Source organism: Pleurodeles waltl, chromosome 1_2, assembly GCF_031143425.1.
Source record: "Pleurodeles waltl isolate 20211129_DDA chromosome 1_2, aPleWal1.hap1.20221129, whole genome shotgun sequence".
Taxonomy (NCBI): Eukaryota; Metazoa; Chordata; class Amphibia; order Caudata; family Salamandridae; genus Pleurodeles; species Pleurodeles waltl.
The window spans coordinates 600559962-600582403 of NC_090437.1; the positions used below are offsets into that span (position 1 = coordinate 600559962).

The following is a 22442-nucleotide window of genomic DNA, read 5'->3' on the forward strand; positions in this document are numbered from 1 at the left end:
GTATACACAATAAGGTTTACATTTGAGCTTGTGACAAGTAGTAAAGGTGTGTACCTACTTCCTTCTAAAATACATTTGATTTGTTTGTATCGTTTTGTACAAGTTACAATTGCATACTGCTTTTCTCTTGACTACTGATCATAAAGTACATTCAGGCAATTCAGTTCATGTTGGGTTCTACACATATTATTGACTGCCAACACTAAAGAGGTTTCCAAAGAGTATGTGTGAGTGGTCTGGATTCAAATCCAATTAAAAGGATTCAAGGTACAATGTCAAAACATTTATGGCCCGATTCTTAAAAAGGTTGTGAACCTACCCCCATAGATTTACTACCCTGCATGTGTGCAGATATATAAACTGCTTGAATTCAAAAAGACTTCCATGAGGATTTTATGGAAACCTGCAACCGTTGTGAGCAATCCTGGAAAATTTTGTTGCATTCCTACCTATGACCGTAACAAAGGTCTTTCTGCAGACTTAATTGTACACAGAGTACAAACCTCTACTAATAAATGCCTTCTCATTTCTGCAATTACAACTACTTACCCGATAGAAAGAAAAAAAACATATCTCTATCAATTTTCCCATCCTGGAAAGGGAATAGCACCTTCTCTTGACAAGAGTACCCAACCGTTTCCATGATATGAATGGGTCAGAAAAAAGGTTTGTGACTACCAGCAAACTCTTGAGTTTGTGGGTGTTCTTTAACCTTTCAGGCTGTCTCTGTCATGGAATGTCTACGCCAGTGGTTCCCAACCTGTGGTCGGGGGACCCCTGGGGGTCCGCGAAACCTCCTCAAGGGGTCCGTGACTGCTTAGAAAATTAAATAATATTAACAGATTAGGTCCTCAGCTTTCAGTAATGACCCTCTGGGGGGTCCCCAGATTCCAAAAATGATTCGGTGGGGGTCCCCCGGGTTCCAGTAATGATAAAGTGGGGGTCCACGGAAGTCAAAAGGTTGGGAACCACTGGTCTACACCACTCACCTTTAATAGGATTTACCCATGCATTTCACCATCATGTGGTAATTCTATGATTGGCTAAATTTAATGTGCAAGTTCTTTTTTTTTTAAATGTCTTTCTCATAAATCTTGCCATTTACATGTTTAAGTGCCACTTGCACATGCAAACGGCATTGAGACTGGACCTTAAACTCTGAAAATTAACATTTCATGTTAATCATTGTACTCAATGAGTGAACTGTGCTAAACTGAACAAAGAAACCTAATGCTGAATACAACATTCAAGTGTCACAGTATTTAAACCTAACTTCGATGGACAATTTTTCGTTATTATAAAACTACTAACTCTATAACGATGTGATCACGTAAAATGCAAATAGAGCAAGTCTACAAGAAGTCATTTGTTTATTCGAATAGGTCAAAAATGTTATTCAGTAATTATTTTATGATTCAGCCATTTAAGTGCACATTCTTGAAAAGCTCAAGACTTTAAAGAAGATATACTAAGAAACACATATGTTTTGCTCGAAAGAGACACATTACAGTCATACTGATAATAAAAAAAAAATTATAAAACATATATTCAGAAAGACATTTAAATACATTTTCTACAACAGGAGTGACAAAACTGGAAAAACGGATCCAAAACATTTTTGTTCAGCTTCAAAGTGATGCGTCTTCTGCACAATCATGAAAATATATTTAAAGAGTTCATCTGTCCAGTAGTTAAAAAAATAAATAGCAAAGTCAAGATTTAATCTGTAAAAACAAGTAGCTCACACCTTGTATTATTTGCATCCTGCCCAAGTAAAAACAACAAACACTGCAAGGCACGTTGATCCCTTTTCTTGTTCATTTTAAGTGCATTTAAATGCCCAGGCACAGCTGGGTCTGGTTGAGTCAGAAAACAGAGCTAGGTAGCTATTCCAAAGGACAGTTTAAAAGCCAGCTCTACTGCAACTTCTGTGACAGAGTCATGAAAACATACATAAAACTCCTGAGGTTGTGGATGCAGGAAAAGTCTCCTGTAAACAAATAGCAAAAGAAGAATATGTAATAATGTCTTAAAATGTTTTACATTTTGCACTATTAAACCGTGTGCACCATAACAGGTCAATGGAAGAAACAACGAAAACCATATGAACGTTAATAAAGACAATATTGTTAAGTGACTTTGATTTAAAACCATTATTAACCATTTTTTTACACCATCAAGATGCTACAAGACATTTTAATTTACCTGTGAATGCCACATTTATGTAAAAATGAAAAGGTGAAGCCACTGTTCTACTCGCTTGGATTTCTTGTGTTCTTGTTTCAAAACCTGGCTTCAAATGTTGAAGAGAAATTACTAAGGCATATGCCTAAGAAGCGTCTTGGAAGGGACATTGCCAAAGCATGTTTAATAATTTTGGCCATATGTGAAAAAGAAGGAAGTATTGAGAAAATAGTATTTTGACTCAAATATGATAAATGAAGTGGTTATGGACATATTGTATTTGTAGTACCAATTAAGAAAATGCATTTCACATTGGAAACGTTATTTTAATTAATGATTAAGTTAGCACGGTTTTTGTTTGTTTTAAATGTTATATCGTGCAACACTAAAGGTCTAGGGTTGAGCACATGGATTATGTTTTAGGGAAGCATTAATGCTTTGCTTTGAATTATGGTTAGACTCAGTGTTAAGGCTCTGGTTAGGGCCAGAGTTATGGTTCAAATCAAGGGAAGGGTTATGGATAGATTGTGATTCACATCAGGGTAAGGCGTGTTGGCAGAGAATTTCTTCATACTGGTATCCATTATAACGGATTCTTCAAAACTGTCAATGCAATATGGTTTTTTAACAGTTTTACACAGATGAGCACATCTATGGATTAGGGAGTCAAGGTGTTTTTTATGACCGTGCAAAACTGATATGACCTGAATGGCAGCTCTAGACTAATATCAGCTGGAAAGCAGATTGACACAATTCCTACTTTGCTTTTCTGTGGTATTTTAGCAGCTCTTAAGAAATGTGTTTTTGTTCATATCATGAAAACATTTCATATTGCAAACCGAGTTGCTTAAAGTAGGCCTGGATAGTTGATAATTTCCAGAGGACTTAGGTTCCTTAGCGTTGATGGAGTGGGACGGTTGTGGAGGTCTCTGACAGAGGCCCCATTAGGAGTTGGAGGGTGCAATGGAGAGGGGGCCTCTGAATTTGCCCAGATGGAGTGGGTTCCCCACAAAGTATGGTGGAAGGGGTTTCTTAGCGTAGGCCAGCGGTTCTTAACCTGGGGTCCGCGAAGCCCCTGCCCCCTTCAGGGTCCTGACCGGCTTACCCCAGAACGCCACCACAGCAGATGCACATGGGCCCCATACAGACAGACCTTGGCTTGTAAGTCACTTCCCAGGTGAGCAGGTGCTTTGCCCTATGGGTTTATGACCTTTGTGATGAGTTGAGCTGACAGGTCCATGATCATGGGGCATGCTGAAGTGCCAATAGATGTGCTCTGAGATATCTCATAAAGTGCAAAATTTCTTAAGGAGAACATCAGTTGAAACTATCTGAGTGGGGATGGGGCTGAGTGTATCTGATGAAGATGAGACATCCTTATACTGTCTTGGTAAGCTTGGACTTTGACATATGAATGGATTTTTTTGTACCAAAGCTACAGCCCAAATTCTGCTGTGATGATCTAGTCATTTAACTTCAGTTTCTTGGGCTTCCACCAGGCATGATCATTACAAACTCCCAGCATGTCAGGAACATTTCAAACACAGATATGTGCAATGCAACCTAGTGCCTACGTAGTGTGCCAGCAATCTACCATGCTATGCAGATATGGTATACTATCCAATACTTTACCTTTTCAATTCCTCTTCCCCTCAAACATCACTACCTTTTCCAATTTCAGTGTTATTGATGATGAGTAGTGCTTATCCAGGACTTGATGTTAAAATGAATTCACAAATGAGTCTAGAAAAGGGGCTAGCCTCAAGCAAACAACTGCTATCAAAAAGGAAGTCAACAGTTAACTTTTCTTGGTTGGTTCAGAGCTCCTTCCAGTTGCAACAAGACTCCTCCATAAATGTATCATGACCAGGACTGGAACAGTATTATCACTTTCAGGACAATGGCAATTTGACACGCTTCTTCATAAGTGCTGTCTTTTGGCAAAGCAAGCTAGACACTGTTTAAGCCAGTCTAGGGACAACGTAGTCCTATATAGAGGTCATCTTTTCCCTGGTATGTGCTGGTGTGACAGCTCTTGATTGCCATAGTTCTAAAGGGAATTAGGTGCGGACGCCCAGCTAACACATTTAGAGGGTTATTGAGACCACAGGATTTGTGGATGTTTCAGACCTTTAAATTAACCTCTAAGATGTCTCTCGAAATGGGTTAAATCTTGAGACAGCCAATGGACAAAAACATAAGTTTTCTCAAGAGATGCCACTTACAAATCATAGGAATCTTCTAGCCCACATTCTCCTTCTGAGGCGTAGTGAAAAGTACAGTAGAAAGTAGAGGGTCCCACTGGGTCTCTCTTTTCAGTGTAAAAACACCACCAAATGTGTGGTGATATTTCTTCTTACTTTGCTAAGGACAGGACTATTATGCTGCATACCATTGGCTCCCACAGAACAACAGACATTAGTATGCAGCAATTAGCTGGGTAGGATAATTCATTAATCATCTCCAAGCAGGTATCCCGAGGACATCACATCTGCCTTAACAGAAACAAGAGTAATGCATTCCTATTCAGCTAGGCTTTTAAACTCATTTTACATTTGGACAACACACACAATATATCCTGCATGTATTAGCAAATGGTAGAGGGACAGTCACATTACTAGAATTAAATCAAAACTGAATTTTAGGGTATCAAACTCGCCGTTACACTGAATTTAATTTTTAGCTGTCACCATGTCCTTGGCATCATTGTGGCTATGGAACCCAACTGCCACATATGCTAATGGTCATTTAGGACCTCACTTAGCAAGCAATTTTGCGGTTGCAAACCCTAAAATTCAAACATTGCACAGTTTGCAACTGCAGACTGGCTTTTTGATATGTATTATATCTATTTTGTGAATTAAAAAATCATTTAAGATTTGCACAACAGGTTTACAGACCCATACCAAATTAAAAAGGAACATGGAAGTAGCATTCCCTCCTGCTTGTGATTCAGTAAGGTGTGCATGAGTGATCTGTGGCTTCAACTATGGCCTCATACCATTGAGCAGTTACTGCCTACACAAAGGATATAGTAATTGGTTTGCAAAGAGGAGGTTTTTTCCCACTGGACAGCTTCCCCTTTGGTAATTGTCTCCGGTGGCCTCATGGGGGAGGACCTTGGTCCAGAGGAACACAGGTTGGTTAAAAAAAAAAATACCAGTCAGGGAATACTGGTCTATTGTTCCTTGCAACAAAGAGACATGCACCTATGGCACTATAATCAAATTTTGTCTCAGAAAAACACAGTTATGGGGTAGTACAATTCAGAAGCAATTTTATATACTCAACATTATGTAAAAGCCACTAGCCACCTCAAAGCACATGAATCACTCTCATAGAGCCAGCAAAGTATCTATATGCAACATTATAGTGATTTAGTTTTCTGGTGCAGCTCAGTGCCTTGACCACCCTAACTAGAATGTTTCAGCAAGTCCATCTATAGCTACTGACGTAAGAGGAAAAGAGGACATCAAGCAAAATGGTTTTGGAAGAAAACCTTAGTGGCTTCACCAGGGCACTAAACAAGGGTGAAGTAAACTATGAGGGGTGTCAAAGCTTCAGCCATGCTTTAAGGTTTGAAAAACATGGCCTATTTAACGTACAGCTTTGTACAGAATTTGCAGCATTTTACCACCAAGCTCAAAAGTCTGGATTAATTTGCTCTTTTGTGACAGCACGAACAGGTAAGAGTTTTGTAGGCAGGGTAATGCATAAGTAGACATACCAGAAAATTAAAAGCCCATCTAACACAGGAAGTTTAAGAAATTTCATTGTAGTTGCTGAGATCCTCAACAAGTTTGATGAGTAACTTAAGTGACATACCATGAGAGAGTTCCACAAAAGCAATATTGAATACTTGAGTATAAAACAATTTCCAAAGAGGCCGAAAGAACACGCAGCTCAGAGGAATATTAATTAGGCTTGTAGTTTAAAAAAGCTAGCGAAAGTACAAACTCCCTGAAAAGTGAGCGCTTTTCCTACCTTCACATAAGACATTGGATTCTCCATCCAGATATGAAGGGAGGGGCCCCCAGATCCCTCACTAACTTTGAGAAATGAATTACAAGTTCTGATGGCAGCAAACACGCAATCTCAGTTATAAATAAACAGCTATTGGGTGCCCTTCACAAAGGCATAGAAGGTCAAACTGGTGAGAACATTCACAGACAGAGAATGGGACAAGACATGAAAGCATCCGGGACTCCAGCAGGTCCTACCAGATTCGAAAGAACCAACAGAAGTTGATTCAATACTTGTACAGGACTCCCCAGAAACTAGCAGAGTGGGACAAAAAGAGGGATTGATCATGCCGGTGAGGCTGTGGGGCACCAGGGACACTGACAAATTTGTTGAGGCACTGTCCTAAACTAGTGCATCATTGGGAGGCAATACTATCAGAATTGGCCCAGCCTTTGAATCTCCCATAAAGTGAAAACCAGGTACTATACTGTTGCACATCCCACACCCTGGGCAGAGATCTTATAGATCCCTACGTAGAAAACAATTCACGATAGCCTTAATGGTGGCTACGCAAGTCATGTTGGCTTACTGGGCCAATGTTCAGACAATTACAGTTGACGTTTGGCTTTCCTGGTGTGATGCACACTAGCTATGGAGAAGATAACCTCCCAATTAGAACAAGGCACACTTCATACAAAACAGATTGGACACTCTGCATAATCATACTCTCAAAAGACTATTGCAAATTAAGGCAATCTAGATACCTCAGAGAATTACACATGGTACCAGCTCACTGGTCTTTTATGTCTTAAAATGACAGTGAAATAGATTTAGGGTATCGAAACAGGGGATGTATAGCGCGCCACTTTCCATGCAGGAGTACTGAGAGGTCTCTAATATCAATGCCTGAAAGGAAAACTGAAAAGGAGGCTTCCAAAAAAAGGAATACTTGCCGAGCAAGGGAACTTAGGAGGGTATTCTACAGATTAAATATTTGTACTGTAAATCAGCTTTGGAATGCACTTCACCAGCTGCTGGTTGTATGCAAATGGTATGTGTATTACAAAAGTAATACAAATATTTAATACTAATAAGCTAGTGAAACGTAATCGATAACAGAAAAACACATGAATGGAAAGGTCACTGTTCATGAAGGTACCAGAAAAATGACCCCCCAGGTTCTAGCAAAATTTAAGGTATCAAAATTATAATTTTTCCGACAGGGTATGCTTGTTAGACTGCATATGTGACTGATGACAAGAAAGTAGTAGATCGCGGCTGACCGTGATCTGATCTCATTTTTTCCTTCCATATCACCTGCAACAACACACTGTTATCATAGCTCCATGCACTAAATATGTGTCCTAATCCACCTAGGAGTCAACTTTTAGCTCAATCTTTGAAAGTCCTTTTACTCCATATAATCATATAAAAATGCCACCATACTAGTTATCTGTGTCAATGCCTCAATCTTTCAGCTGTAGAAATAGGCAATTTCATGCTAAATAATTTATAATAACAGATCTATAAAATTAGTCATTATCAATTTACAATACAGTTTATGCTTTCTCTTACCCTACAACCCAATAAGTCATAGTGGGTGGAGACTTCTTCTGATCCGTCCAATTTTCAGGGAAACACTCAAATAAAACACCATGTTCTTTTATGAGACCAAGGCTGGAACTGGTCTTCCTGGTTTCTGAATGTGATTTGATATTTGGAATCTTCTTTGTCTGCAAACATAGAGAGATCTATCAGATCTTCACAGAGACCTGAAGTTTACACAGTTACCCTTCTCATACTATGAGCAAAGAATTTACAAAGTCTGGATACTAGCACGTTGTCACCCTCTCTCTAACCCAGGATGAACAGGCCTTTGCGCCGCCACACACATCATTTTTCCCAGCACTGAACAGGTTAAGTAAAAAAAGACTAGATGAATACATAGCACAGCACCATTCAAGCCCTGGCCTCCACACCTGCCCTTGGCTTTCAGAATTCTAGTCTCACTCTCACGGAGATCATATGCAGAAGCATTTTTTGTTCATCTCTCAAACTCTGTGGTACTTCTTTATGCTGTATCAGGAATATTTCATCTTTAGGTCTGGTGTGACATAGTTACCTGCCTGCAAGATGTCATGTATGTAATTAAAATAAAAACTGGGCCGGCTGGTTTCAACCATTTTGTAAGAGCCTACTAGAGAGACGTAGCTCCACCCTTCAGCCACTGCTTCCTTGGAAGTCATTTGCATTTTAGAGTAGTTCACAGAATAAATCTTCAGTGATAGGAGTGTCATTCATGGTTAGCGATGAAGATCTGCACCTCTGTACATTAGCCTACATTGATAAGGGGCAAGCAGAAGATTTGCCTCTTTATACATTAGTCTGCATTGAGAAAGGGCAACCATTGAAAGGCAAAAAAGTCAGCCTCCATCCATAAACATGACATACCACACACTTGCATTCCAAAGGACTGGGAGCTGTTGTATGCTGTGCAGGTCAAGATGCCAGAGGCAACACCATGTCCTAACAGCATTGTTGGTACGACGCTCAGCACAGGCTCATCATCTAAGTAACTCAGATGCTACTGAGGCGCAGAGAGTGACACCTATACTGTACTTACATAATATGTTTAGGACTCTAGCTGCAGGGTTTGGAATTAGAGCGAGGTTGGGATTTACAGTTTCTGCTCTGATCGATACCTGGTGTCAGCCACAGCTGCAGCTTAATATGTGGGTTGTGTAGTCGCCTTGGTTCTGGTGCCATTTTGTACTCTGGACAAGCAGGTCCTGAGCAAGGTTGGGATTGGCCACCTTTCAGTCAGTGGTCGTCATATTTCCAGTGGCTGGACCAATTTCTGCACAAGGACCTGGCACATGGGTGAGGCCTGTGCACGCAGACTCTTCAACCAAGGAATCCTTGATCCCATTCCTTTTGCAAAGGTGAGACCAATACTGTGGCTCATGGTGACTCAGTGCATTCCCACCTTCCAAATGCCTCTGGATCCATTTACTGCTTGCATTGCTGCTGAAGGCAATCAGGTGACCTGGTCAACTGCGAGCCTGCCATTGTGGAGCTGGGCTGACAATTACAAGTGAACTTTTGCTGTTTGAAAGATGCGTTCTGCCTTTTCTGTCTCAAGTTCAGCTTGTTTATTTCATCTTTTTGTTTCTGTGAGGCAATCAAATTCTGTTTCCTCATTGTTGGTTGGCATCTCCAAGTCTGCATGTCTTGGCGCAAGAGCAGCAGCCGCCAAATGATCACAGCTGTTTATTTATTTTCAGTCATGACTGTTGACTTTAATTTAATGACACAAGTTCAATTCTATTGCTTTATAATCTGTCACTTATGCAAGACAAACATTAGCAGTTAATAACACAAAATTAAAAGCATGACGTATGAATAAAATAATAATCTTAATACACTCCATCAATTTTTTAATATTAAAAATCCTTTTTATATTCCAGAAAAATAGTCAAAAGAGAGTATCTAAAACTTAAAGTCCAGCAGCAGTGATCACGTGCAAAACAGAATATTGTTAGATGTGAGAATTAAACCACATTATGTAGTATTAGTCTAAACATTTTTACAGAGCAGTTATTTACCAAAACATTAGGTATATATGGAATCTGTCAATTTACTTCATATTGGAGTGTGATACTGTATTTGGGAAACCTACTAGGAAATTATCAATAAATGAACTTATCACAGCTGTAAGCTTTTAAAGCATGACATAGGTAAATAACTTAACCAGCTGGTCCTGCCAGAGGGTGACATACCGAAAAACTACCTTTCCATACCCAATATTGTTATGAACATTGTTAAACCAAGGATTTCATACTTTCTGTTATAATATGTAAACATTTACCAAGTTTAAAACATAGCAGCAGATTATCACCTTTCATCATGTGGTCCATCAATTCAATTACTTTACGGATGCGCAATACTCAAAAAATTGGAATTTATAAACTCTTCCTCATGTGCTTAATAGAATCATTTGTTGCTGTGTTACAACATCACCTTTACAAGACTGACACACTGATTTATCTTTTCGTTCGTATAAGTGCCCAGCTTCCAATTAATAAATGCCAACACTTGCCCCAGTCTAGATTTTCAAATCCCACCTATGTAAATGGGCCAAGTTCTAGATTGTCAGAGAGCACTAAACAAATTGACATTTCCAGTCATTCTGGGTTCAATCCAGTGTTAGAGTACCCAGTACTGATTTGTTTAAATTAGTATATCAAACCTCGCCAGATCACCAGGGATATCTTCCTGCAGATTTATCAGGCACTCTGACAGCTTCTGTAACTATTAGTTTTGTCATTTATTTAATTTGCTTCCTTTGACTACATATCGCGTATTGTGTTATCCACATCCTTGGGCATTTCTTGCTCAAAACATAGCCCCAATGCATTTGGCTGAGGGTGAGGATGGCTTTCTGACAGGACTGCTCTTTGTACTTTTCCCTCTACAAGTGGTATCTGCATCACCCTTTTGTAGTAGATGAGTTAGAGGAGAGCAAACCGAACTAATTTCGTCCTTACTCTTCTGCACCGAGGACTGATGCACACTAATATTACCCTCAGATGTTGCTTTAGATTCAGAAGAAAATGTTGGATTCAGGGTTTGATTTGAAACCTGTGAGCTTCGTTGTTTTTAGACACAATATATTACTTGCTACTTAATGCTTTCTCTGATGCAGACATTGGTATCAAATAATCCCTGATTGACACTCCCCAATTGTCCATGAGCCAGTAACTCAGCTGCCTCAACTGACTCTGGGACCATTACGACTGCTGTTGTGCCTCTAGATAGAATGGCCTTCCGCTCAGGAACTTTGTTACAAGAGACCAATTTAGCCTCATTATTGATTAATAGATTTTCTTTTGAACAAACCATTGTAGCAGAGTTGAGGATCATCTTAGCAACTTGTTGCTTCCTTCTCCCCTTTAGGTCATACGGATGTAACTTATTTTGTACAATTGCGCATAGACTCCCCTTAGTTCAAACTTTTTCTTTCTTTTTCCCTAATCCTAAAGTCCCATTTCATATTCCAAAGACCCCTCCCCCGCAGCCTTGTTTGCATCCTTGATCATAACCATATTGTTATCAAGAGGACCAATCCATCATTACAGGAAACAGCTGTTTTGCTTCTACTATCTACCCATCTGACACCAATTATGTGAGGGTAAGTATTCCCTTCCTCAAGGAAGCCACAGGATTTTAATTCTATAAATACTGAGGATACCAGACCTTGGTGCTCCTCTGTTCTTCATCAATGCTAGGCATAATTATGAAAGTTACACTAAGGTCGCCTGCCGTCTGCAGCCATCCAGACACATAGGTGGAATCAACCGCTTCTCACCCGCCAAGCCCTTGTGAAGAACCACACTACGACCCTGACCGTAACTCTCCGGGGCTCATCTGGCACCTTCTCCCCAGCCAAGCCCTCTCCACCTAGATACAGGATCTGGGCAGTCCTCACTTCGGCTCATACGGTTCTCCGCTCTCAACTGAGTCAGTGCCCAGGGACCTTCCCATCCACTCCCCCTCCCAACTAGGCAGGGTAGCTGTACAGGCATGGCACGAGAAGCCTAGCTGCTTACGCAGTCTCCTTCACTGTTTACCACAGTTACCTCCACTTTCCAGGTTCTGCCTGGTTCCTCGCTCCTGATTACCACTTACTGAGTTTGTGAAATGTTAACTGCCTGCATGCCGAACTGCACATGACTGTGGCCCTCCTCAGCCTGGCATGTTCCTGGGATGACACTACAGGACGAGAGACCTGACCAGGCTAGCATAAACCAACCTGCTGTCATGCCAGGGAACACAACGCCGACCTACAGCTGCACCAGTGCCGACACTGAGCAACTGAGCACTTTGCACCTCCTCCTCCCGGTTCTACGTTTCAGCTCTCGCTTTTATGGGCAGGCAGGATTAATACATAGTTCAGATTTTTGTTTTTCATATGAAGCAAAGCATGCAACAAAGAGCCACCTGGGGTGGTAAGAAAATCAATGAAGGTGCACAAGTGGATCATGAAGGTTCAGCAGGACAGTCCTCATTCTCAGTGAAGTCTGTGCACCCTAGAAGTCTTATTTAGAAGAAAAAGGGTCAAGGACTCCTCAATGGTGCTGAACAGTTTATGTGTACTATAGACAATTTGCTCCCAAGTCTGTACCAGTGAAAAACAGAGCGGTTATTAAAAAACCCAGGCAGCAGTATGTATTTTATATTACTATTAAGGAATAGTTGCATCAATATACCCCCGTGCACCTCTCTCAATTCTTGTTTATTACCTTCTGTGTGAAGATTAAGTTATTTTATCTATTATCCCATTCCACTTTGGGGTTTTTGCCTTTGTTCTTTTTGTTTTCTCTCGATCCCTTTTGGGGTTTTTACTTGTGCCTTTCTGTGCACTTCTCTATTTACTTCCCGTGTAATGCCATAATTTCTAATTGTGTACCCAATACTAAAGGAATGTAATTTTGGATTGAAATTTCCTGCTGGAATGCATATTGCAATTGGAGATGTGCTAAGTCCATTGTTTACCCTGCTGAATTAACAGCTTTTGAAAGAAACCATGCCACTGATAGAAAACATGTAATTGAAGTAAAGAGTCCTTTCGAAATAACATGATTTCATGAGATGGCTTGTTATATCTATATGTTTGATCCCTGTGAAACTGATGGAGAATGAACAGTGCTTTAGTGGTGATAATGCGCACATTTCAAAATGGATTGTTGATAGGAAACATCTTTTACAACAATGTTTTTACCACGCAGTGCTTTCCATGCATGAAATTTCTGGTGCCATTACCACGCATGATAAGTATAGTTAAAGCGGGGGATGGGAGAGGGAGAGAGTGAGAGAGCGCAAGAGAGAGAGAGTGTGTGTGTGTGTGTGTGTGTATGTATATATATATACACACATATATATATATATATATATATATACACACACACACACACACACACACACACACACACACACACATACATATAGATTTTTTCACAGAAAAAAACAAAGGCTGCAGGGACGTTATAGTTAGGTTCTGAATTTACTCATACAAAACCATACAAATTTAACAGTTAAAGTTTAGTTCTTTCAAGTAAGTGTAACTCACGCCCTAAGGTAACTATAACTTGCGCCCTTGCCATGCACGGTTTTCTTATTAATAATGTTATTGCAAACGGTTCAGGGATATCAAAGATGCCATTCAAGATCTCATCAAGGACATAATATGTACAGAAATTAAAGGGAAAATAAATTTGTATATCTGAGGTTGCAAATAATTCACAAATTTTACACAAATGCGCCTGCGAGTATAAGCACTGTAATTGGCTGACCAAAACCTGAAAAGAAAGTTGCAGCCACCCCTTTAAGGTCTCGGGAATTTATTTGATTTATATCCTCGTCATAGCATTTAACACTTTAATAGACATAGGCAGCACTGTTTGAAGTCATGGGTCCTAAACATAAATGCCAGGAGCTGAAATTTGATCTTATATGATGTTCTTTGACCTTCATGAAATCCTTTGATCTGCTCCATATGTAACCTTTAATAATGGTTCATTATGGGTGACAGGAATGCTAGATATTCCATCTCAATCTCTGAATAAGCTATGACTTTACTTTCATAAGACACACATAATGACTCCTCCCAATTTAGAACTTTTATGAACACAGTCTTTAATCATGACTGGCCATGGTTAATATGAGTGTATGATATTTCACTTTAATCTTTAAAATGCACATCTACTAATTCAATCCAAATTAGAAATTATGCAGAATTTCTGTTGTTTATAATCCAATTGAAGATCATAACATGCCTAATTGAGAGCAATAATGCTGCTTTAATAATGCACTTTAATGGAGGATATGTCTGAGCTTAGGACTGGCCTTGGCATAAGTATTGTTGTTAAAATTGAAAGGCTCATTGACATTGTTATTGGACAAAGCATGTGGCACTTTACTTTAATTACATGGTGCGATTAAGCACAGACTATTATTTACTCAGACTGCAGATTTTAGCTTTATAATTTTGGCATATACGTGTCATCCTAATTTCAGGTTTGCTGACAATGTTAAACTGACAATGTTATCACATGAATTTTATTACATCCTAATTGAATTATTTGGCTCTGCAAATTGGGAGTCATAATATTTTGGAACTGCAGATTTTCTTCTGTAATCCGAAGGAGCACATGACACTTTATTTTCAGTCTTGATTTATCTGAACACGTTGCCCCCACACATACTTGCTGTAGGTTACAATGCTTTTGCATAGGTGGTGTCATACTGACAAATAATGGTTTGCCCTGTCTTAGAAGTGAGGTGCAGTATCTATGCTGATGCAAATAAGAAAACATCCCTCTCTATTGGTGATGACGTTAGAGAACGAGCAACGCCTTAGAGAGTAATACATATGGAACTCAGTACTTGTTACTTTAAAAGACACAACACAGTAATGCAGCTTGGGGCAAGATGTATCAAAGACCCGTTTTGCATTTCTTAAATAACACATTTTTAGAAATCGCTATTTGAGAAATGCAAGATGGGATGTAAGAAAATAGCGAATCCCTAATAGCGATTTCTTAAAAATCGCTATTAGGGAACCGCTATTAGGAAATGGGACTCAATTCATCCCTATGGGCCTGAAGATCCATGGGTACGAATGGTTTTGCATTTCCTAATTTGCCAATTCCTATTAGGAATTTGCAACTTAGGTAATGCAAATCCAAGGGTGCTGGTGGCCTAAGGCCCCCTTTGATGCACACCCCCAAAAAAAATGTGCACATGTAAACTGCACACAGGCCCTAGGGGCATGTTTGCACTACATGCATTTAAAAAAATGCATTTTTAAAAACTGCACAGGGTTACTACCAAATTTGATTTTGTGGTAATTGCATTTCTTAAATGCCCAGTTTGCTTTTAGGAAATGCATGACACGTGCATAGGTAATCGCAAATAGGTATTCGCTATTTGTGACTGCTTATTCAGGAAATTGCAATTTTAGGGAATCGCTATTTTGCACAGCGAATGCCTTTCATAAATCCTGAAATGCTATTTTACATTCGCAAACTATGGAATTTTGCAATTTGCAAATGTAAAATTGTTTGATACATCTGGCCCCATATGTAATGTTATGGTGGGAGGTTATTCAGTGACATAATTACATTTGGGATAGTGCATTATGTATCATTCACTAAATGGAATGGCAGCACTCTGAAAGTATATAAAAATTAATGTAATATAACTTAATAGGAAGCAGTCAGATTATGTGAATGATAAAAAAAATGCAGAATTAAGAAATGTGCTGCACTCGAAGTTCCGGTGATGTTTATATAATAACCATTTTTGTGGAACAATATATTTTGCTAATAGTTTATATTAGAGATTGATGGGATCACGGTATAATATTAATGGCGTGTGAATTGAGTTGCACATCCTTCTGAAACTATATAGAGCAGCATAATGAAGGACTATATAATTTTGCTGTCAATGCCATGAGGGTTTGATGCGTCGGCCATGAAATGTATTTTCAACTTGTGTACCTTTGCACTCAGAAATGCACAGCTTTCAGATGTTTTATGGGACTCCAGATGTACTTTGAATAAATCACGTCAGCACCTGCAGTGGAGTCTTGAGGTGTTTGGTGCCGCCGCATCAATGGAATGGGAATATGAGGAAATTTACCTACTGGCAGTCACCAGTAGGTAGTTATAGTTGGGAGGTAGTTTCTATAGAAAAAGCTGTTTTTTGCTTGCCTAAAACTTTTGGCGCCGCTTGACGAATCTTAACAAAAGTTTCCCCAAAAATTCACCAGTCACGTGAGCTGCTGTATGGAGAAATTCAGGGTGATCTGTCAAGTGGGGGGCCAAGATAAAGGAGGGGTGAAATTCAGAGAGAGTTTCCAATGTTAATTCCCATAGGAAAAATTGAACAGCAAAAGCACAATTGCCACTGAAAGGAACTACACCAAATTTGGCAGAGAGGTAGCTCTTGGTCCAGAAAGAGCCCTTTTTAGTATCTGGTGTAAATCCATTCAGTAGTTTTTGAGATATATATATATACAAGCAATAAATTCGATACAATCTAAAACAATTCGGCATTGCTGAATATGATTTCGTTCAAATGGTCGAGATTCAATTAATGGGATTGGTGCAGCCGTCAGATGGTCATCGTTCCATCTGTTGAGGATTATTTTATTATATATATATATATATATGCAAAAGATTTGCAACCCCTCCCAATCTTGTGCAGAATTCTGATTGGCTGATAATACTTCAACAACAGAAGTGTTGTCAGCCATCTTGGGACTCGGCTGAAGCTGGGATGGCGCATGCCCTTATGCTGCTCTGGGGACTGCCACCTCCCCAGGGTTGTTATGATATGTGGGGGGATGCCGAGCCCCCTCCCACTGCCCCAGGGACTGCCACCTCCCCACGTCTTATAATGTATATGCCAGGGGGAAGGGGGGAGGAGGGGCCTCCCCAGTGATATTATGACACTCAGGGGGGGGGGGGGCAGGGGACAGAGATGAAATGCTTCAGCAACCACAGAGCTGCTACTTAAAGCAGCTTTTTGATTGCTGAAGGGAATGCGGGGAGGCTTTAAGGTTCCCCCTCCGCTCCCAGTCAGCCCGTAAAGGGTTTGTTTTGAAATATAATATTTAAAAAATATATATACATATAGGGACCCCGGGGAGCTGTTGAGGGCTCCCCCACTGTCCCAGATAGCCCTTGAAGGGTGAAAAAAGAAGGCTGAAAAACAAAAAATAAAAAGATAGCTCAGCCTGAAAGCCAAGGACTTTCACACTGAGCACTGAGGGTTTGAAACCAGCTGGGCTCGTTTCCCTTTTTTTTTTTTTTTAAAGAAATTATTTTTTATGTAAACATTTGTAAAGGTGATTTTTTTTTTTCAAAATAAAAAATACATTTTCATTTTTAAATTAAACAAAATCATGTCATTCTAAGTAGATCATACATCAAGGCCTAAAAAGGTGGTCTCTCTCACTCTCTTTCAATCTTTCTGCCACTCATACACCTACTGGGACACTTATGCACCCACTCACAAACTCACTCGGACACTTATGCACCCACTTACAGACCCACTGAGATCCTCTTGCACCCACACACTCACAACCCCCGTCAGACACTCAAAAACCCATTCAGACACTCATGCACCCACTCACTCACAGACCCACTGACACCCTCATGCACCCAGTCACAGACCCGCACACACACAGATGCAGTCACTAAAACACTAATGTATGCCTTCTCACACCCAGACAATCTGACAGCCACTCTTACCCCAAGATACACCTGCTCACACCTATTCTCACACCCAGAGAGGCCACGGCCAATTCCCGCCACGCACAGTCGAAGGAAGTGGTTGGATTAACATATAGTAATGAAAATTACTATACGTTAAAAAAAATCATAGAAATTCACCGAAAAAAATAAAAAAAACATAGGTTACAGAGACGTTATGGTTAGGAAACTGAGTTAAAAAAAAACAAAAAAAACATAGGAATTCACTGAAAAAACAAAGGCTACAGGGACGTTATAGTTAGGCTCAAATTTTAAGCGTACAATACCATAGAAATACACCAGTTATAGTTAGTTACCTGAAGTAACTATAACCTGTGCCCTAAGATAACTATAACTCGCGCCCTCACCATGCACTGCTAATTACTCTACAAATTTGATGAAAAAACTGTGGATGGTGGCGGCGCAAATTATAGTCACCTTAGGGCACAAGTTATAGTTACTTGAGGTAACTAACTATAACTGGAGAATTTCAATGGTTTTGTACGTTTAAAGTGGGAGACTAGCTATAATGTCCCTGTAGCCTTTGTTTTTTTCACTGTGTATATGTGTATATATATACAGGGAGTGCAGAATTATTAGGCAAGTTGTATTTTTGAGGATTAATTTTATTATTGAACAACAACCATGTTCTCAATGAACCCAAAAAACTCATTAATATCAAAGCTGAATATTTTTGAAAGTAGTTTTTAGTTTGTTTTTAGTTTTAGCTATGTTAGGGGGATATCTGTGTGTGCAGGTGACTATTACTGTGCATAATTATTAGGCAACTTAACAAAAAAATAAATATATACCCATTTCAATTATTTATTATTACCAGTGAAACCAATATAACATCTCAACATTCACAAATATACATTTCTGACATTCAAAAACAAAACAAAAACAAATCAGTGACCTATATAGCCACCTTTCTTTGCATGGACACTCAAAAGCCTGCCATCCATGGATGCTGTCAGTTTTTTGATCTGTTCACCATCAACATTGCGTGCAGCAGCAACCACAGCCTCCCAGACACTGTTCAGAGAGGTGTACTGTTTTCCCTCCTTGTAAATCTCACATTTGATGATGGACCACAGGTTCTCAATGGGGTTCAGATCAGGTGAACAAGGAGGCCATGTCATTAGATTTCCTTCTTTTATACCCTTTCTTGCCAGCCACGCTGTGGAGTACTTGGACGCGTGTGATGGAGCATTGTCCTGCATGAAAATCATGTTTTTCTTGAAGGATGCAGACTTCTTCCTGTACCACTGCTTGAAGAAGGTGTCTTCCAGGAACTGGCAGTAGGACTGGGAGTTGAGCTTGACTCCATCCTCAACCCGAAAAGGCCCCACAAGCTCATCTTTGATGATACCAGCCCAAACCAGTACTCCACCTCCACCTTGCTGGCGTCTGAGTCGGACTGGAGCTCTCTGCCCTTTACCAATCCAGCCACGGGCCCATCCATCTGGCCCATCAAGACTCACTCTCATTTCATCAGTCCATAAAACCTTAGAAAAATCAGTCTTGAGATATTTCTTGGCCCAGTCTTGACGTTTCAGCTTGTGTGTCTTGTTCAGTGGTGGTCGTCTTTCAGCCTTTCTTACCTTGGCCATGTCTCTGAGTATTGCACACCTTGTGCTTTTGGGCACTCCAGTGATGTTGCAGCTCTGAAATATGGCCAAACTGGTGGCAAGTGGCATCATGGCAGCTGCACGCTTGACTTTTCTCAGTTCATGGGCAGTTATTTTGCGCCTTGGTTTTTCCACACGCTTCTTGCGACCCTGTTGACTATTTTGAATGAAACGCTTGATTGTTCGATGATCACGCTTCAGAAGCTTTGCAATTTTAAGAGTGCTGCATCCCTCTGCAAGATATCTCACTATTTTTGACTTTTCTGAGCCTGTCAAGTCCTTCTTTTGACCCATTTTGCCAAAGGAAAGGAAGTTGCCTAATAATTATGCACACCTGATATAGGGTGTTGATGTCATTAGACCACACCCCTTCTCATTACAGAGATGCACATCACCTAATATGCTTAATTGGTAGTAGGCTTTCGAGCCTATACAGCTTGGAGTAAGACAACATGCATAAAGAGGATGATGTGGTCAAAATACTCATTTGCCTAATAATTCTGCACTCCCTGTATATATGTGTATATATATATATATATATATATATATATATATATGGAAAATGTCACTTACCCAGTGTACATCTGTTTGTGGCATGTAGTGCTGCAGGTTCACATGCTGTGCATATCTCGCCATCTAGTGTTGGGCTTGGAGTGTTACAAATTGTTTTTCTTTGAAGAAGTCTTCGAGTGAAGACTCCTCTCGGTGATAGTGCGCATGGGCATCGACTCCTTTGTTAGATTGTTTTCCAGCAGAAGGGTAAAGTAAGGAGTGAAAGATTGTGTATGTACAACTATAGACATATAAAAAGTAAATAAGATGTCCATGCAAATGTATATAAATATGTACAAATAAGTACTACTACGACTACGGGCTCCCGGGGAGGAGGGTGGGCGCATGTGAATCTGCAGCACTACATGCCACAAACGGATGTACACTGGGTAAGTGACATTTTCCATTAGACGGTATGTGTAGCTGCAGATACACATGCTGTGCATGGAGTAAAAAGCAGTTCTCCTCCCAAATAAGCGGTGGTTAGCCCGTAGATGTTGAAGTAGTTTGAAATAGTGTTTTTCACACTGCTTGTCCAACATTGGCTTGTTGTCTGGATAACACATTCACACAGTAATGCTTCGTGAATTTATGTGGTGTGGACCATGTGGCTGCTTTGCATATACCTGCCATTGGTATATTTCCTAAGAATGCCAGGAAGCCAACATTTTTCCTAGGGGAATGTGCTTTTGGAGTTATTAAAAGTTGCTTTTTGCTTTAAGGTAGCATGTTTGAATACATCTTACAATCCATCCAGCCAATCCTTGTTTTGAAATAAGATTACCTTTATGAGGTTGTTGAAAAGCACCAAAAAGTTATTTAGTTTTCCTAAAATCATTGCAGCTCTTTTAAGATCAAGAGTGTGTAAAGCTATTTCAGCAGTGGAGTCTGGCTGTGGAAAGAAGACTGGCAGTTCTACTGACTGATTAATGTGAAAAGGTGAAATCACTTTAGGCAAAAACTTTGGATTTGTCTTAAGTACTACTTTGTGTACTTAGAAGAAAGGTTCTTCTGGAGTAACTACCTGAATTTCACTTAGGAATTAATTGCTACGAAGAAAGCAACTTTACATGTTAGAAACTGAATAGAGCAAGAGTGCATGGGTTCGAATGGAGGACCAATAAGTCTTGTGAGCTCAATATTGAGATTGCATGCTGGAACTGGTGGAGTTCTGGGTGGAATAAGGCATTTTTCCTTCCATAAATGCTTTTATGACAGCAACTCTAAACAGAGAGGTATGCTCTATGTTTTGTAGGTAGGCTGATATGTCCATTCAATGAATTTTAATAGAGGAAAAGGCAAGATTTGCTTTTTGTAAATAAAGCAAATAACACACAATATCTAGTACTGATGCTTTAAGTGGATCTATATTTTTAGGTTGAGAGTAGTATACAAACCGTTTCCATTTATTTGCATAGCATTGTCTGGCTGTTGGTTTTCGTGCTTGCCTTAGAACGTTCATACATTCTAATGGAAGGTGGAGGTATCCATATTCTATGACTTCAGGAGCCAAATCGCTAAGTTGAGCACACTGGGAATGGGATGCCTGATTTGACCTCTGTTCTGAGTTAACAGGTCTGGTCTGTTTGGAAGCTTGTGATGTGGTACTACTGACAGATCTAGGAGTGTCGTGTACCAGTGTTGGCGTGCCAATGTGGGAGCTATGAGTATCATTATGAAGGAAGTGTGACACATTTTGTTGACCAGAAACTGAATTAATGGGAGAGGGGAAAATGTGTAAGCAGATATCCCTGACCAGTTGATCCATAGAGCATTGCCCTTGGACTGAGGGTGTGGGTTTCTGAATGCTAAGTTTTGGCATTTCGCGTTTTTGCTTGTTGCAAAAAGGTCTATGTTTGGTGTTCCCCACATTTGAAAGTAATATTAAACTACCTGTGGGTGAATCTCCCATTTGTGTATTTGTTTCTGCGTCCTGCTTAGAAGGTCTGCTAGCTGGTTTTGTATTTCTGGGATGTATTCTGCTAGCAGGAAAATGAGATTGTGAACTGCCCATTTCCATATTGTTTGAGCTAGAAGGGACAATTGGGATGAGTGTTTCCCCTTTGTTTTTTCAGATAATACATTGTTGTCTTTTCTTTTGTGTATGATCTGTGGTTGAAATGCCTTGATGGCTAAGAACACCGCTAACAATTCCAAGTGGTTTATGTGGTAAGATTTTTGTATTGGGTCCCATTCCCCTTGTATCATTAGATTGTTGAGATGGGCTCCCCAGCCTGTCAGTGACGCTTCTGTTGTGATTATGGTCTGTGGCACTGGGTCTTGAAATGGCTGACCCTTTTTAGGGTCGAGTCTGCGATAGCATGCGCCAACGCATGCGTATCGCTTGCGAGACGCTGTAGTAGTTAGAAAAGGGCTCGGAGCCCCACCCATGTCACGTCAGTGTCTTTCATTGGTTCGTGGGCTTGCCTTTTAAAATCTGCTTGCTTTCATTAGTGGAAGGCATGCATACGTCATGCCTTTTCCGGTGGTTAGCCCTCCTCGAGCACAGCGACCAAGTACTGAAAACATAGGAGGCTCGCTGTTTTTCTTCCGGTTTGTGGACTCTTTTCTCCCATTTTTTCGCAGCGCGATCTCGCTTGGCAGAAGTCGAGCACTTTGCATGACATCAAACATCAACCCTGTTCCATAGTTAATTGCACTTTTGCCGGTTACGTAGATAATTGCAATTTTGCTGATAGGTTTCACTGCGAGTGAACTGTTATTTCCGTTTGTGTGTCTGCTTTGCACTGATGGCGGCCATCAGCTCGCTTTTGTGAAACTTTTACTTTTCAGT

General features: G+C 40.1%; 1 protein-coding gene across 2 annotated transcripts in view; it reads right to left on the reverse strand.

The window, feature by feature from the left end:
• Window positions 1–1354: 1354 nt before the first annotated feature.
• The window catches only part of INTU (inturned planar cell polarity protein), a 361378-nt gene continuing 340290 nt past the window's right edge, over window positions 1355–22442 (reverse strand). For both annotated transcript variants that reach the window (XM_069242352.1, XM_069242349.1), the window contains exons 15-16: window positions 7723–7880; window positions 1355–1990 (exon numbers count right to left, since the gene is read on the reverse strand). In XM_069242352.1, the coding sequence (XP_069098453.1) occupies window positions 1879–1990; window positions 7723–7880 (270 nt within the window). In that variant the 3' untranslated portion in view covers window positions 1355–1878. The remainder of the gene's footprint in view (window positions 1991–7722; window positions 7881–22442) is intronic.